Raw genomic sequence first — 14,145 nt, 5'->3', positions numbered from 1 at the left:
TAGCTTTAAGGTGCAAAAGACTGACCTCACCTCCATCCTTCTTCAGAAACAAGAATGTTAACTGTCTGGTCTATACATATTCCACTACCTAATTCCCTCCTTGCTTTTTTTTTTTTTTCTTCCTAAAAATCCAATCATAAAAAGAAATACTAGGAGTAGTACACCAGACTATGACCTTTACAAAGCCATACTTTTACTGCCCGAGTATATTTCCACAAAGTTTTTGGAAGAAAGAGGTAGAATTTAATTGGCTGTAGTGTCAAGAATCTACAAAACAGTACCATTCTGCTCCTAATAAGTAATCAGGTTTCATTAAAGCACATCTGGTTCAGGGGGTGCCAGGTTGCAAATTGATCATAAAAGTGGTCCCATTACTCCTAGTGCTCTGATGAATCTGGGAGCTCCAGATGTGGCGGCAAAAAAATCCTGAAGAGGTTCCAGGTGTTTCTGGCTACCTCATTGCTCTGTTTCTAATCTGCGGAAAATATTCAGCTGTAGGCAATAGGAACAACTGGTGATATAACTGACTGGCAGAAGAAAAGACTGAAAAGCAGTAAGGGAGCAAGTTATGCTCTTATCTGAATAAACTGTATTTGTACAGGTGAGTAACGGCATGAATCTATGTTTTATAGATAAAGATCATGAGCCTTTAAAAATGAAGACTGTACTTATTATGCAGTTTATATTATATTGTCAGGTGTAGTGAACTGTGCATTTGTGCCTTATACCTTGACTATCACATCACACAAGAAATATATGGGACTATTTTTTTTTTTATTTAAGAAAAGATAAAACTCTGTTCTTATTTGCTGAGTAGGTTATAAATCCATAACCTAATTTACAGCTTTATTTGTAGTAGTTTTATGTATAAATCTGTATTCACATTTCTGCACTTGATAAGGAAGGGCTCCTTGCAACAAGTCAGGCTGGGGACTGCAGGCTAGGAAGCAGCTCTGTGGAAAAAGCCCTAGGGGTCCTGGTGGGCAGCAAAACAATCACAAGCCAGCAGTGTCTTGGCAGCAGAGACGGCCACCAGCCAAGCCTCCTGGGCTGTACCAACAGGAGCAGAGCCAGTAGATCAAGTGCAAGGATTCACAACAGCGCACACGAGCACAGTAAGAGACACCCAGCATAAGATGGAATAAGACAGGCTGAGACTGAATGTAGAGGAAAAACACTTTGATCATGAAAACAGTTGTCAAAGGGATTGCACAGCCTACAGCCTTAGACTTTCAAAAGCAGATGAGGCATCTCTTGATGGTCACACCTCATGGCTGCCCCTACTTCAGCAGATAGTTGAACAAGAGACATCCTGAAGACTCCTCCAAGCTGAAGTTTCCTGTTTTTAAAATCATGTTTTAATATGACTGAGAATATATTGTTTGTGCTCATGGAAGTAACATAGTGTAGAAAACTTACTAAGTATATGAACTATTCATCAGTTTTACTTAAATGCAATCGTGCCCATATATTGTCATTAAAGGGAAGACATTTCTGTTTTCTCCCCTTGGTACTGCATATCATTTTGACATACTGGCCTCCTGAAGCAGCATAACATTGTGGAAGCTTAAGAGTACCCTCTACTGGCTTAACATGAAAATTGTAAAAATCTGTAGCATGATCTAATGAAATAGCATTGTAAAGATATACTTCTTTCCTGGTGCAGCACAGCTGTGCATCTCTGCATGGGGCAAACAGCTGTGCAGTAACATTTATCATCTACAAAGGGAATGCCTAAAGCAACATTGAACTGTGCCTGCTGTATAGTTCTCTTTCCCAAGCAACAGGAATTCCGGAGCTGTCATCCCATTAGGATGCCTGTCTTGTCAAATAGCCTGTCAAACGCCATCTGTGTGAAGAGCTTGAACATAAAGTAAGACTTATTCTGGGGACACTGTTTGTTTTGAACATGAACAGTGTGTAATGAATTGATAGGAGAAAAATGTCCTGAAAGACAGAACAGCTTGTGTCCTAATGACTCATCTTTCTCCCTTAGAATCACAGAATGGTTGGAAGGGACCTTAAAGATCGTCTAGTTCCAACTCCCTCGCCATAGGCATGCACATCTCCCACCAGACCACATTGCTCAAAGTCTCATTCAACCTGGCCATGAATACTTCCAGGGACGAGGAATCAACCACAACTTCTCTGGGCAACCTGGTCCAGTGTCTCACTGCCCTCTGAGTAAAGAATTTCTTCCTAATATCTAATCTAAATCTACACTCTTTTAGTTTAAAGCCATTATCCCTTGTCCTAGCAATACACTCTTTGACAAAGACTCTGTGCCCAGCTTTACAGTAGACCCCCTTTAGGTATTGGAGGCCCTTGTGAGCTAACAGGAAATTCTTCTACCTCCTGCAGCTCGCACTGCAGTTGAACTTCTTGTTGCATCTTTGACATCAGATAGGAAGAATTTCTGCTAATCTCACTAGAGAAAAAATAGAAAACTACATATATCATAATGTTTAATTATAACAGATAACAAAATATAATTATGAAGTACTGCAATCGAAAGGTGCTTATTAATCTACAATATGGCTCGATTTGTGCATATATCTACGTATACCTACGTATGAAAATATTTCTTTAAACACATACATGTAAGCAGTTAGATTTAGACTCAAAATAAAACTGAAAATGGAGTTGAGACATAATTCTGTGTTTCTTAACCAATTACTAAGAAGCTGCTGCTTCAGTCCAGACTCCTGGACTGCAGAATTAGAGTTCCAAGATACTGCCATTGATGGTGGATACCTCAACATTCCATTTTGGAGGCTGTTACACCTGGTAACTTCTGACTTGCCCTCTTCTGTATTCTCAGTGATATGAGATCTGTTTACGACAGCTGAGCAGCCAAAGCTAAACTCACTATCATATGATAATGAAATAATAATATTAAAATATGATATGAAGACACTAGGGGATGCACTTGCACAGCAAGAATTCTGAATGAATTTTCCAAGAGCAAGTTGAAGTGAGCCTCTGAGCCAAAACTGTACATTTCATCGCTGCTAAGGCTTATGGTTAGCCCTTTCATTTAGGAAATGTTTTTATATGAAAATTCCAGCTGTTATGATTTTCTAAATGGTAATTTCTAGCTTTCTTTTCTTAAGTGCTTGAAAATGTGATAATGTGACATTGCCCAGCCCAGGAACAAGGAAGGAAGGAAGGAAGGAAGGGCTTCACATTATTTACATTAGATGTCAAAGATGAGCCTCAGTTCTCTGAAACACTTGCTCTTCCACTTATGCAAGGCAAATATCTTACAGAGGCAAATATCTTACTATCTCCTCTGTAAGATTACTACCTTAAACAAATGAGGCAGGGATCACAGCTGCATGCAGACTGTTCTTATTTTGCTGCTCATTAAAAAACTACTATCAAATACATACTTGACAATATGTTCTGATTGATCAAATTATAGGGAATGATGGAAAAGACATTGCCTCAGCAATTCTGGAATTAAATATTGCATTTCCAAGTGTTACAAAAAAGAACAATCCCACTTGGCTCTATCTTAGGGATGAACAAGATGACCCACAGATCTCTTCTGTTAGAAGACCAAACCGTTTATTCACACATCCTTTCTTTGGGCAGCCTTGTTTTCTTACTATAGAAGAATACATATAGGTCTTGTTATTTTTTGGTTTTAAGGTGTGTGTTCCTCCTCCTCACAATCATTAACTTTAGTTTTTATTATTATTCTTATTTTTTACCTTAGAAATACTGAAGAAAAACAATGCAAATAATTTTGGAACTGGAAATAACTTCTTTCTTACTGGCATAAACAGCAGGCAAGAGTAACAGGACCCATATTGGATTCCTAGAAGATACTGAAAAATCAATGTGAAGCAATTTAATGTTCCTTTTCTTCTCTACTCAAGCAAGATAAATATTCTTAGTTCGGGTATGATCTCTCAAAACCCAAGAATTGAGTTTAAAGTTATTGTATAGAAACTTTACCAAAATGGAAAGACTATACTGCACCAGCATCACTGATTTGCAGAACATAAAGCATCACCACCAAATGGTTTCTTAAATATGCTTAGTAATAACTAGAAATAGCAGTCCCAAGATGCATTTAAAGACAAATGTCCCAACACTAACAAACTTAGCTTGAGCATTTGTCTTACAGCTACTGTGATCCATTCCTGCCCTAGATGTTCTGCCCTGTGAGTACAGATGAATTGAGCAGAAGAATGTTTCTCCTAGATGCACAACTTCTAGCTACTATTCAAGAAATTTCTGCACTAGTGGATGTAGCAGTGGATGTAGATCCCACAAATGAAATGCTATGATGCAATATGAGGGAATCAATCGCAATTCTATTTAACAAAATCAGACCAAAAATGTGACCTTCAGTCCCAGAGAGACTATAGTCTACCTACTGAGCAAAGATAAACTGGAAGGGTCATATACAATAAAAGAGCACCATTAAGAAGAAAGATATTTGTAATTCAAACAGACCAAGTTCTGTAAATAGCACTTTGCAGCAAGGCAAATAGCCAGATCGTACTATTCGACTTTAGGAAATTAGACATTGGCCTTCTCCAGGATCTGCTTGGAAGGGATAGCTGAGGCAAACAGTCCTAGACAGATAGGTCCAGGATTTTCACCAATTGCATTCTCCAATTCTGATGGATAGGAAATCAAGCAAAGCAGGAGAAAGCCTACATGAACAAATACAGAGCTCCTGACTAAACTCAAAACATAAATACGAGATGTGGAAACAGAGTTGGGTGACCCAGAAGGAACACAGAGGCATTGTCTTAGCATGAGGGGATGTGGTCAAGAAAGCCAAAGCCCACTTGGGAGTAGAACCTGGAAGGGGACTTGAAGAGCAACAAGGGCTGCTACAGGCATGTCTACAGTAAGTGGAAGATGACAGAAAATAGCCTACTGCTGAACAGGGCAGGGGACTGGATGTCAAAGGGCACAGAAAAGGCCAAGGTATTCAATGCTTTCTTTGATTTGGTCTTTACTAATAAGATTTGCTTTCAGGATTCCCAGGTCCACGTCAACATCTAGTATAACAAAGATCTGTCTGAAGGAGGATCAGATTAGGAAATGTTTAAACAAACTGGTGAGACACTAGTCCACAGGCTCTGATGGGATACACCCATGAGCTGTGTAGGCTAGGCAATGTTATTGCAAAGCCATTCTTGGTCATCTTTGAAAAGTTACAATGATTGAGAAAGATTCCAAAGGACCTGCAGAAGGCAAATGTCACTTCTGTTTTGAGAAGAAGGATCTAAGAAACTATAGGACAACCAACCACCCTCACCTCAGTCCCTAAGAAAGTGATGGTAAGAAAATAATGGAAAAAATATTCCAGGAAGCCTCTTCCAGACATACAAGCAACACAAAGTTGTTTGAGCTCAGGTCAACACAGGTTTACAGCACACTTGAGAAAGCTGACAGCCTTCTACAATAAAATGACAAGCTTGATATATGTGGGCAGAACACACTTGACTTTAGTAAGGCCTTTGACACTGTCTCTCGTAACATCTTCATTGATAATGTCATCAAGTATAGGTAGACAGTGATGTGGACTGAAAACTGGCCAAGCTGTCTGGCTCAAGCGGTTGTGATCAAAGGCATGACACATAGCTACAGGCCCACAATGGTGGTATTCCCTAGGGGTCAATCCTGAGGGCAATATTGTTTAATATCTTCATTAATGACGTGGAAGATAGGACAGGATGCACTTTCAGCAAAATTGCATGATACAAAAACAGGAGCAGTAGCTGATAGACCAGGTGGTTGTGCTGCCATTCAGAGGGACATTCAGAAAGCTGAAGAAATGGGCCAACAGAAACCTCCTGCAGTTCAACAAAAGGAAACGTCAAATCCTGGAGACAAATAACCCAGGACAGGCTGTGAGACAAGAGAACAGTTTTGCCAAGAATCTGGGGATCCTGGAAGACATTAAGCTGACCAGGAGACAGCAATGTTCCCTTGAGGCACGGAACCAAAAGCCTCCTGGGCTGCATTAGAGGTATTGCCAGCTGACTGAGGGAGGTGATCCTTCCTACCTACTCAGCACTGGTGAGGCACATCAGGAGGGCTGTACTCCCCAGGAGAAGAGACATGCAAGTCTAGCTGTGGTCCACAAAGATGAGTAGGGGATTGGAGTACCTATTACACAAGAAACTAAGAGATACAATTGTTCAGCCTGGAGAAGGCTTAGGGTAGATTTTAGCAGTGTGCATAAAAAACAGGGTAAAGAAGGTAGAGCCAGGTCCTTCTCAATGGTACCCAGTGACAGAACAAAAACCAACGTGTACAAACAGGATGAAATGGACTTTCTTGTATTTTTAAGAAAAATCTTTTCACTGTGAGGGCAGTTAAAAAATTGGCATAGATTGCCTAGACATGTTGTAAAGTCTCCATCTTTAGTCTTATTCAACACCCACATAAACAAAGCCCTGATAAGCCTGCTTTAGCTGACCCTGTTTTGAGCAGGGCTGTTGGACTAGATAGCATCTAAAAGCACATTCTACCCTCAACCAGTCCGTGATTTTCTCATCTCAGAAATCCTTTTGGCTTCTATTCTTGGCAGTGGCAAAGTTCAATTCTGTTGAGTGGCAGAATGAGTTCTGGCTGCAGCAAGGGTAAGTGCAGAAGAAAAATCAAGACAATATAGACTAGGGAAAAAAAATCTAATACAACTAATACAACTTCAAAGCTACTTTCAAGAAAGAAAGAAAATCTAGTATGCTGGTTTACACTAGGAAAGACTACTACTGTAGCACTTACTAAAATCTTACAGAAATCATAGAAAAAAGAGTATCTTTGCAGACACGTTTGAGATCTATCCACTGATCATACTTGGATTAACAGAGCTGAAGCCAGAAAGCTAGTCGTGGTGTGAAGTAGCTGAAAGAGATGGGTAGAATTTCATTTTGATCCAAAGAAGGGAAAAAAAAAAAAAAAAGAAAAAAAAAAAGAGACAGGCAGCTGCTCTGAATAACTCTAGAAGCTTTACTTCAGAACACATACAGTGTAATCTCAGAAAACAACCCATGACAGACTGATGGAAGAAGGAAAGAAACAGCAAGGGTGTTAACAAGCCAGCTGGGACCATTACAGAGCACTGTCATTCATATTGTTGCTACACCTGATCCAGGACTGCTTGGGGTTTTTAAATCTTTCCTTTGACACCTTCTTTTCAACTAGTCACTTGTTAATACGGCACAAGATTAGGTGTACACATCTTTAAAGCTTGCATTAAAAGAATGGTCTGAATGTAACTTCAAGGGAAGGGTGCACCGTGTTTCTCAGGGCTAATTGTCTTATATGTATATGCTGAGCACTTAATAACCAGTGTGAGTTGGAAGTTTTCACAAATTTTGGTGCTTTTTCAACTTGCAGATGTCAGTTGAAAGGTTGGAAGGACAACTGCCTGAAAAGAACCTCTTCCCAGGTCATTATATGTTATATAATCAATCCTTGTCAACAATATATTGTACAAACCCAGTACTATTTCTCCATTTATCCTACATATTTTACAGCGACCTGTATCCTGATCTCATCTATAACCTATGGGCTTTGGCATAAGAGAGAAATAAGGTAAGAGAAATAAGATAGTGATTTGAATCCTGTCAGATCTCTGCCTTACTGAATGAACTAACTAAATTATCCGATTATTCAGCAAAAGAGGCTTCTTTTATTGTATTTATGAATGGATGACACATTTTGCAGAGAACTCAGTGGCTACAATAGTTATGGTAGGAACACACATCAAAGAAAAAATTTAGTAGTGAGATTATGTTCTAATACTCAGATGAAAACATTACTGTACATGCTTAGATGCCTAAGTTTAGGTACTGCAAAAGTACCATGGTATATATGGTGCACAGGTACGATGACTTTCTTGGCCTTGTTTAGAGTTTTAATTGAAGTAGACTGGTTTGTAGGGTTTTTGTTTTTGTTCTTAGAAAACACCCCTATTTGAGTACAAACTGGACCTTCTGTGATGTTCAACTGTAACCTGACAGAGGTCTTTTCCTGTACTGACAAGATGATACTGAGTGGTTTATCTCCCACTGCAAAAAAGGGCTTACTCTTTGGCCAAGAAACCCCAGAGAACTAGCAAGACAAACTAACAAAAGGGATATAATTTTTAGTTTGATAGTCCACAGCATTAACTTTTTAAGATAATAGACAAGAATCTGAAGTTCAAGGTTCACCAATAACTTTAGCCTGCAGTATTTATGATAAAGGTACCTAACCAACACCTAAGGGACATCTTGTCTGTTGGATATCTCAGATCACTTCAATGTGTTCATATAGTTTGATATGAAGTTCGTTTGAGACCTGTAATTCCAACCAACTGTAAGAACAAAGCCTTGTACTATATAAACAGATCTTCCTGCAAAAGGAAGAAAGTAAGCTGTTGCTCTTACATTTTAACCCTTTGGTGATAAAAACATATAACATTCATACCTTAGAATGGCTTGGTTAACACAAAGCCCTTGACCTTAATTGCCAATGCCTTCCCACCCAATTCAATGCTCAGTTTGATGAGGATTGTCCTATTTTTAGGAGACATTTCTTCTCAGGAAGAGTTGTCAGGCATTAGAACGGGTTTCCTAGGGAGGTGGTGGGGTCACTGTCCCTGGGGGTGTTCAAGGAAAGGTTGGACCTGATGCTTAGGGACATGGTTTAGTGGGTGATACTGGTAGTAAGGTGATGGTTGGACCAGGTGATCTTGAAGGTCTCTTCCAACCTCAATGATTCTGTGATTCTATTCCCATTCTAGGCAGGTCAGAGAGCCAAAAAGGAATGAATTCAGTCAGAACAATTTTTAGTTCTTGACCTTTAAAACAGAGCACAGTTACAGTCACAGCCTGAAGTAGTAAAATGAGGATACAGAACAAAAGAGGACCAACTCTATAATGTTAGCAGTCAGAGGGCTTGAGGCAGTAAGCATACTTATTGTTAAATATGTATCAAATACATACCTCAGTAAAGTTCCCTTACAGAAAGCTCTAAATACTTAAATTCACTTTTACAGATCCTAAACAGTTCAAGTTTATCCACAATAATTTAAGAAAGCAACAGGAGCTAATCATCTGGAGTAGGGGTAGAGGGAGTGACAGGATTATGCAGAAAGATAATAGCGACTTGTAATATGCAGGTACAGTGTTATGCTTCCTAAGACAAAAGTGATAGTTTTACTGTGGTAATGGAGAGCTGAAAGCATGCTCCAGAACCCAAACAACAATTTGAATATATCATATATTATCATTATATTCTCATTATTTAAAGTTTGATGCATTTTGTGGTTCATCATAGGAAGAGTTTCTCTTCTCTATCACCAGAGAAAAAAAAAATCTTGAAGTTTTTTCATCCCATCAGCGAGCTTAACTAGGATCAAGTCAGCTCAGATCTTTTTGTCCTAAAAAATAGAAAAAAAAAAAAAGGAAAGCAATGCTTCCACATTGAGGTGTGCTGTAGTAAAGCACCTTGTCAGATACCCCCTAAAATGCCAAGTCAGCTTGAAGGGAAATTAGAACAAATTCCTCTTCATGAGGGAGCACGAAACATAAATGAAAGTTTATAATGGAGAGAGAATTCTATTGAGTAGCACTTTACAGTAGTTCCTAGATAGCATTGACATTTCATTTCACTGTTAACAAGGAGCATTTATACCATCATCTATAACACCTGGGAGTTAAGTGTCAATGACTGAGCGGCAGAGACAAGCTATACTCCTTTATGATCCTTAATGTTTGATATTATTACCATGATTGGCTATACCAACACTAAAAAAAAATAAAAAATTGAAGTCTCCAAGTTGTATTTCTTGTGTTCCCAGAACTGTCTACTTTTTACTCTCTATTTTAGCACTTATTAAATAAAACATCTATACAACAACTCTAAAGATATGCAGTATACAGGTCTACCTCTGATATCTAGAGTAGGTAAAGCACTAAACTAAAAGATTTATTTCTCACTGTCAAACTAAGAAACATCTAGCTGAAGGAAAATAACTTGTCTTACAGAAAACTGTCACATTTTAATACCATTGGGTATTTAAACTACATCTCACAAAATCAGCTTAGACAGGTTTTAACGTAAGAATCCAACAGAATCCTCTTGTTTGTGCAAGTATCTATTGCACATATAAATCCTACATGCACTGCTCACAAACTGAACTGTGATGAAGACATTTTGAATACAGAAGTCTTCAGAAGTATACAGAAAGTGTTTGGATTTCCTTGCTCAACAAGTCTGTCCTTTCTATTTCCACTTACCTCAGGGTACTGTTGATGGCTTCCAGACTATAGCTTCTTCATAGTTGAGCCTAAACTATGTTCTTTTCACCTATATTCTATACTACTTTGTTATGCTCCCTGTATCCATCACCTTAATGTATGTCAGACTTCCCTTACTTCCGTAAGAGCTTTAAACACTGCAGCAGGATGGTCCTTGCCTTATTTACAGTGACGGTCCTGCAGAATATACCCATTTTAACACTTACACTTGCCTTTAAGCTTAGGAACAAATGTAGGAAGCGGTGTCTATGCTAAGCTTATTTGCTTTACCTCCAAAACAGCACAAGAAACAACAAAATTGATTGTAGTATGCTTGCTTTGAAAAAGACAAGAAACTATTACATGCAGCAGTAGATTCTAATGAAAAATAAGTATTCATCAATTCCAGAGGCCACTCATAACAGCTTTGAGTGACTGAGTGCGGCTATTAACTTACTTGTATTTAGTGTGTAAACTAGTTTATACAGTGATGGGAAATATCTGGAAGAAAGATTTGTCTGCCAGCCTCTGGAAATAAGTTTAACATAAATCTTCCTTTAGAAAAAAGTGATATTTCCCTCCCCACAACTGCAGCACAACTTAAGAAGTGCTCAGTGCTGAACTGAAATACAGTGCTTATAGGTGTCTGGAATTTTTTTTCCCCACTGTCCAAATGAAAAATAGACGTGACAACACAACAAGGTATTAACATCTTAAAAATTTTAAGGCACATTCCAACAAAATAAACTTTTATTGAATGCAGTGTTAGGCATTCTGTTTTGTTTAAGGGAACAGTTTCTCCTTCCCCCCCCAAAGATATTCCCTTTGACAATTTCTAAAAGCTGTATTTCAGTTACAGAAATATTTCTCATGTCAAGAAACACCAAGCTTCAGTTTAGATTTTTTCTTGAATTATGAAGTGCAACTAAGTCCTTCCTAAAAAGGATGATAATTACCAGTAGGCACTAGAATGAGAGATCTTCAGTTTGTTTACAGTTGTTGGGTACAATGTTATGTTAATTCAAATTTTATACTTACCCATCTAGACCGTTGTTCTTAAAGAACTATAAAAAAGTGGTATTTAAGAATAAAGAAATGCAGCTTAAAGAGCAGTTTATCACCATTTAAAAAAATCTTAATGGCAACCTGCATGTTTAATACCATTCCCACAGTAAGTCAGCTAGCAGAGACTTAGTCCAATAATTTAAAACTTGAGATAGGAATGTCTTTTGGTTCTGGATGCACATCATAAGTCCTCATGTCCAGTATGTGAAGGCTCAGTTGTTTCAGTCTCGACTTCCCCTCCTGTGAAATTAAGCATCATTACTATTAGAATGCAAAACTGAATGTGTCAAAGATTATATGATATAATTAACAATACATTAGGAAATTTTAATAGACAAACCCAAATCAACATATTTTGCAAGACCACACAGAGAATGAAGGTATAGACGGAGCTACTTGCATCAGTGTCAGGGTCCAAGCTTACGAAATTTATATCAGAAAAAAAAATAAAATTCAAATAAACTGGTTTGATACTGGTAGTTGGAGATAAAAGCAGTATGGCTATTTCTATTCCAAGTTTTTGTTTTCAGCTATTCACAATTAATTTTCTCTTTTCCGTATCACCTGTCAGAAGACACTCAGACTATTTGAACACAAAAAGCAAGTATTATTCAGAATTACTTTCTATATTGCAAACTGCTTGCTTCAGATGTTAAAAGAGCCTTTAAAAAGCAGAACAATCTAAGAAAAAAGTTAGGTCAATTTGTAAATTGTTAATTTTGCTTTTATTCTCATGAAGTGTCAGACTACACTGAAACTGCAGTTATGTAGTTTTCCTGTGCAGTTATGCAGGAGACCTGTTACCATGTGCTTTTTTTTTTTTTTAAATAGACTAATAACACCACGTATTGAAAGTAAAGGTCTGAATTGAATAACCTTAATGAGCAGTACTACATAGACCATCACAACTTAGTAATGCAAGATGAAAAAGTAGACCACAGGGCTTCGGGGAAAAAAAACAACACTAAGAAGTAGAAAGAAAGTAAAAGTTATAATAATGAGTCTCATATATCCTCCTACACTATTTTTTGAAAAATAACCTTGTTTTCACTTTGGAATTGTACAGTTTAAGTCAAGCCAAACAGTTCTCTACTACTGAAAGATGTATCATCTTCTCATTCACCAGTTCTGGCACTTGTGTAATCACAAAATAAACAAAATCTGGCTCACTCAGCCAACAAGAAAGAATTCTGCTTAGTTTTCTGAAATTTCAACAAGTTGAAGCAGCTTGAATGCAATTGGATAAACCCCTAAATCATGAGAATAAAGAAAAAGTGGGAAGGAAGATGACCTCCTTTTTATGACAGCAGTAGTCTGCTAGTTCACTTTAATTATGTAGTGAAACCAAACATCTTATACAACCTTAAGAAAAAAAAAATCAACACAAGAACATTTAAAACACAAATACTCATCTTTGAACAAGAAAAGATGCATGCCAGAATACATGGCCAACCACAAAAACTTTGGAAAGACTAATTTTAGGAAGATGAGAAATTATACAGATTAATTCACAAGTGACTAGACCCTTAGGCAGAAATACACCTCCAAGTTGAAGATTTTATATGTGTGTGTGTACATATATATAATTTTAAAACATCATTAAAAAGCTACTTACCTGGTTTTACAGTTTGAACACATGTTCCATCCTTATCTTCAAACCCTTCTGAACATACACACTTGTAACTACCTGAAGTATTAACACAGTCTTCATTCTCTTTAATGCATACCTTTTCAGGAAGGTTACATTCATCTATATCTAGAGACAGGAAAAGACAGAGTCCACTGGTATTATTTTGTTATATAACTTACTTATGCTCAGTCAAACGAGATTCTACCTCAGCCACTTCCAATGCAGGAATTAATTGCTTAGTAAAAGCACTGAAGAGCAGAATGCTGCTGCAACAGATTTGACTTCTGTTAAAATAAACTGCTACAGTTCTTCATCTTTCAGATTGTGTATCAAACTTGCTCAGATAGAAGGCTATTTTTTTTTGCTTTGCAGGTCCAATGTGCGGAAATTAATTAAGCTACGTCATTTGTCTTAACCTACTGAAGATTTCCCATGGTCGTTTTCTGTTGATGCCACTAAGGTAAAACAAAAGGGAAGAGAGCCTGTAAATACTACATCATCACAGTTAAGAGCTATTTAAGATTGTATACCTTCTCTTCTCCCACACAGAGAAACTCTGATTTCACTCTTTTACTGTTGTTTTATATGTTAAAATTCACTACAAATTTGTATCATTAGAATTTGGAGATTAATGGATCAACAGAAAGACTCCGTACTGCATACTTTCCTTTTTGCTGCAAAATGAATATAGATGCACACTTTTAATGAAACGATAGGTAACCGACAAGGCTTGCATATTTGGTTCACGAATCAACTATAAAATACTCTGATTCTTTTGTTGGAGTGTTTCACCGTTAAGCTTTGTCATGCATATTAACATAAAAGAATAAGTAAAATATTATGAAGTCTTTACTGCTAATGCCACAACAACAGGGATTATTTTGATAGGCTTTAAAACTCAACCAGACTAAAGTGAAAGCACTTTAAGAGCTGCTCAGCATGGCTATCTTGAGTGAGCTAACTGGCACTCTGCCATATATAGTTAAATCCACCAACCTGTACACTTTTCATCTTCCTTCATGTATCCAGATGCGCAGGTCTTACATTTGTCAGAACCTTCCCCTGTGCAACCTACACAGCTAGCATGACATGCTAAAGAAAATATTTTAAACATAAGAATAAGAATACCTCAGGTTTAAAATACCACCCCTTAAAGTCAGCCAGCTTACACCCACAAGAAATAGCCAG

The 14,145-nt window shown here is 37.6% G+C and overlaps 1 protein-coding gene across 2 annotated transcripts in view; it reads right to left on the bottom strand.

The window, feature by feature from the left end:
- Positions 1-10,994: 10,994 nt before the first annotated feature.
- The window catches only part of CRELD2 (cysteine rich with EGF like domains 2), an 11,984-nt gene continuing 8,833 nt past the window's right edge, over positions 10,995-14,145 (bottom strand). The window contains exons 8-10 of one of the 2 annotated variants that reach the window (XM_027458555.3): positions 13,954-14,049; positions 12,943-13,083; positions 10,995-11,567 (exon numbers count right to left, since the gene is read on the bottom strand). In XM_027458555.3, the coding sequence (XP_027314356.1) occupies positions 11,509-11,567; positions 12,943-13,083; positions 13,954-14,049 (296 nt within the window). In that variant the 3' untranslated portion in view covers positions 10,995-11,508. Of the gene's footprint in view, positions 11,568-12,942; positions 13,084-13,114; positions 13,413-13,953; positions 14,050-14,145 lie in introns of those variants that run through there. The other variant, XM_027458565.3, reaches the window with a different exon arrangement.

This window comes from Anas platyrhynchos, chromosome 1 (genome assembly GCF_047663525.1).
Source record: "Anas platyrhynchos isolate ZD024472 breed Pekin duck chromosome 1, IASCAAS_PekinDuck_T2T, whole genome shotgun sequence".
NCBI classification, from domain to species: Eukaryota; Metazoa; Chordata; class Aves; order Anseriformes; family Anatidae; genus Anas; species Anas platyrhynchos.
Note: the sequence above shows the minus strand (reverse complement) of the source record. Positions and strands in the feature narration are given on the sequence as shown.